The 1,940-nt window shown below is 55.5% G+C and overlaps 1 protein-coding gene across 1 annotated transcript, besides 3 other annotated features; it reads left to right on the top strand.

Moving 5' to 3' along the window:
- Tc00.1047053507697.10 (hypothetical protein, conserved) lies at nt 1-625 on the top strand (the record flags this gene model as incomplete). Its single annotated transcript, XM_797479.1, has 1 exon — nt 1-625. A coding segment is annotated over one exon (625 nt), but the record flags the coding sequence as incomplete, so codon positions are not given.
- Nucleotides 1-1,940: a sequence feature (areas not merged during assembly with more than two copies in the genome that could not be assigned to a particular haplotype).
- Nucleotides 841-1,118: a mobile genetic element.
- Nucleotides 1,096-1,118: a sequence feature (AT_rich).

The following is a 1,940-nucleotide window of genomic DNA, read 5'->3' as shown; positions in this document are numbered from 1 at the left end:
TGCGACGCGGTGCCGTCCACCAACCGAGGGGCCGCTCATTGAGGTAAGCGTGGCAGACGACACTGCCACCATTGCACGGCGCGTTTGGGCTGAACTTTCCGCACGTGGTTTGACGGACATACCCGAAATTCAGACACTCGACATGGCGGCAGCATTGGGCGTGGCGAACGCCTGCGAGTCTTTTCTGTGCCGTTTCCCCCGCCACGTGGAGTATGCTGCAATTCAGATTGCGTCACCCGAGAGGGTTCTCGAGCTTGTGCCGCCAGAGATGCTGGACGGCAAGAAGGTGCAGAAGGCCTTCCATGTGACGACGCTGTACCTGGGTCGTGACGCCTGCAAGGACCCTGTCCTGCTGCAGCAGCTGGTGGGGGTGCTGGGCGAGTCCATTGAGCTCACGCTGACGAGCGTTGCGTCTGATCCGAAGGGGACGGCGATCGCGGTGCGCAACGAGGGAGAGTTCCCCTGCGAAAATGTTCATCCACACATCACCATCGCGAACGCGCCGGGTGTTCCGCCTGTGTACAGCAACGAGCTGCTGGACGATTCCCATGCGGATGACCCGTGCCGCACCGTCGTCAGTCTCCCCGCCGGCACACGCGTCACCGGGACATTTGTCTTCAGGTAGCCGTGAGGGACACTGCGGTGCTCGCCGCTGGCTGCAGTGGCATCCTCTGCCACCCCATGCTGGGCTCGTGGGGTGCTGGTGGCCGTGGTGGTGTAAGCACCTGCCTTGTGACTGCATCGCCGAGTGTACTGCATGACGTTCCCACTCTCCCGTGGCAACCCCGCTTCCCACATTCAGTATTGTGATGGTTCTATGGACTTCCGCTGTTGTTTTCTAGGAGCTTGTGGATGGAATAATCGCGGGGAAGGCTGGCTATTTAAATTAATATGTATCCTGGTAAAACGAATACACTTTTTTACGACACTTTTCTACCGTATGATTTTTGGTATGACCACGGCTGTAGGGGATTAGGGAACCGATAGCCGCCAGATAATTTCGTAAATTCAATTTTGCCATCTCACCCACTCCCTTTTGATTCCCACATTGCGGTGGGGTCTTGTGGCTGGAGAGCCCCAAAGTTTGACACTTCGTAAATTATTATTAATATATATATGTATGTATCCAATCCGAATAGGGTGCAGCATGTCACGAGAGTGGCTATCGGAATACATATGTGTATATATAATTACTTGGGCAAAGCTTGAGGGTGTGGTGAGTCCACTGCTTTTTCACTTACCCCTTCTTCCTCTTGTATTGCTTGATTTTCGTAAATAACTTTACGATCCGGTCAATCGCCCTAGGCGAATATTTGCTTCTGTTTGCTCTTACCTCCCTCTGGTGCGAATCGGTGTGCCTCTTTGATTGGACGTCTTCCTTATGCCCCAAGCAAGGTGACACATGTTTTATTATTGCGGCTGCGCGCCACAGCCATCCATCGCTTCCTTCGCCGGCGGTGTCTTTGATTGCTGGTTTGCGTGGCGAGGTGCTAATTTGTGCGACTGCTCGTGTGACCCACTCGTGTTGCAGGATGGCTGTGTGGGAGGAGCTCGTTCATTTCCACGTTGCCGCGTAACTGAGGGTGAGTGCTGGTAGCCACTGAACGGCGTTGCGCCTTGTGTGCCGGCTGCTGTGCTTCCACGTTGTGCTGAGATGCTTGAGGGGGCAATTGTTTTCCTTTTTTGTTTGCATCCCACTCGTCTGGTCATGGCGGCTGCAACGAGACTCTGCGGCAGCCTGATCTTTGCGGGTGTTACATCTCCTGCTGTTGTCTCCTCGTTGTGTCGGTGGGGAGGAGGCGGGCGACGGCGTCCGTGGAGTGGTGCTGCGGTGGGAGAAAGAAAGCACTGACCGCCGCTGTCGGCGACCGTCTTTGCTGCCGGCGATCCGACGATATGACCTCACCGTTGTCACACCCAACTGAGATCGATGCGGGCCG

Source organism: Trypanosoma cruzi, genomic scaffold (assembly GCF_000209065.1).
Source record: "Trypanosoma cruzi strain CL Brener 1047053516347 genomic scaffold, whole genome shotgun sequence".
Taxonomy (NCBI): domain Eukaryota; phylum Euglenozoa; class Kinetoplastea; order Trypanosomatida; family Trypanosomatidae; genus Trypanosoma; species Trypanosoma cruzi.
This window is presented reverse-complemented; position numbering and strand designations above follow the sequence as displayed.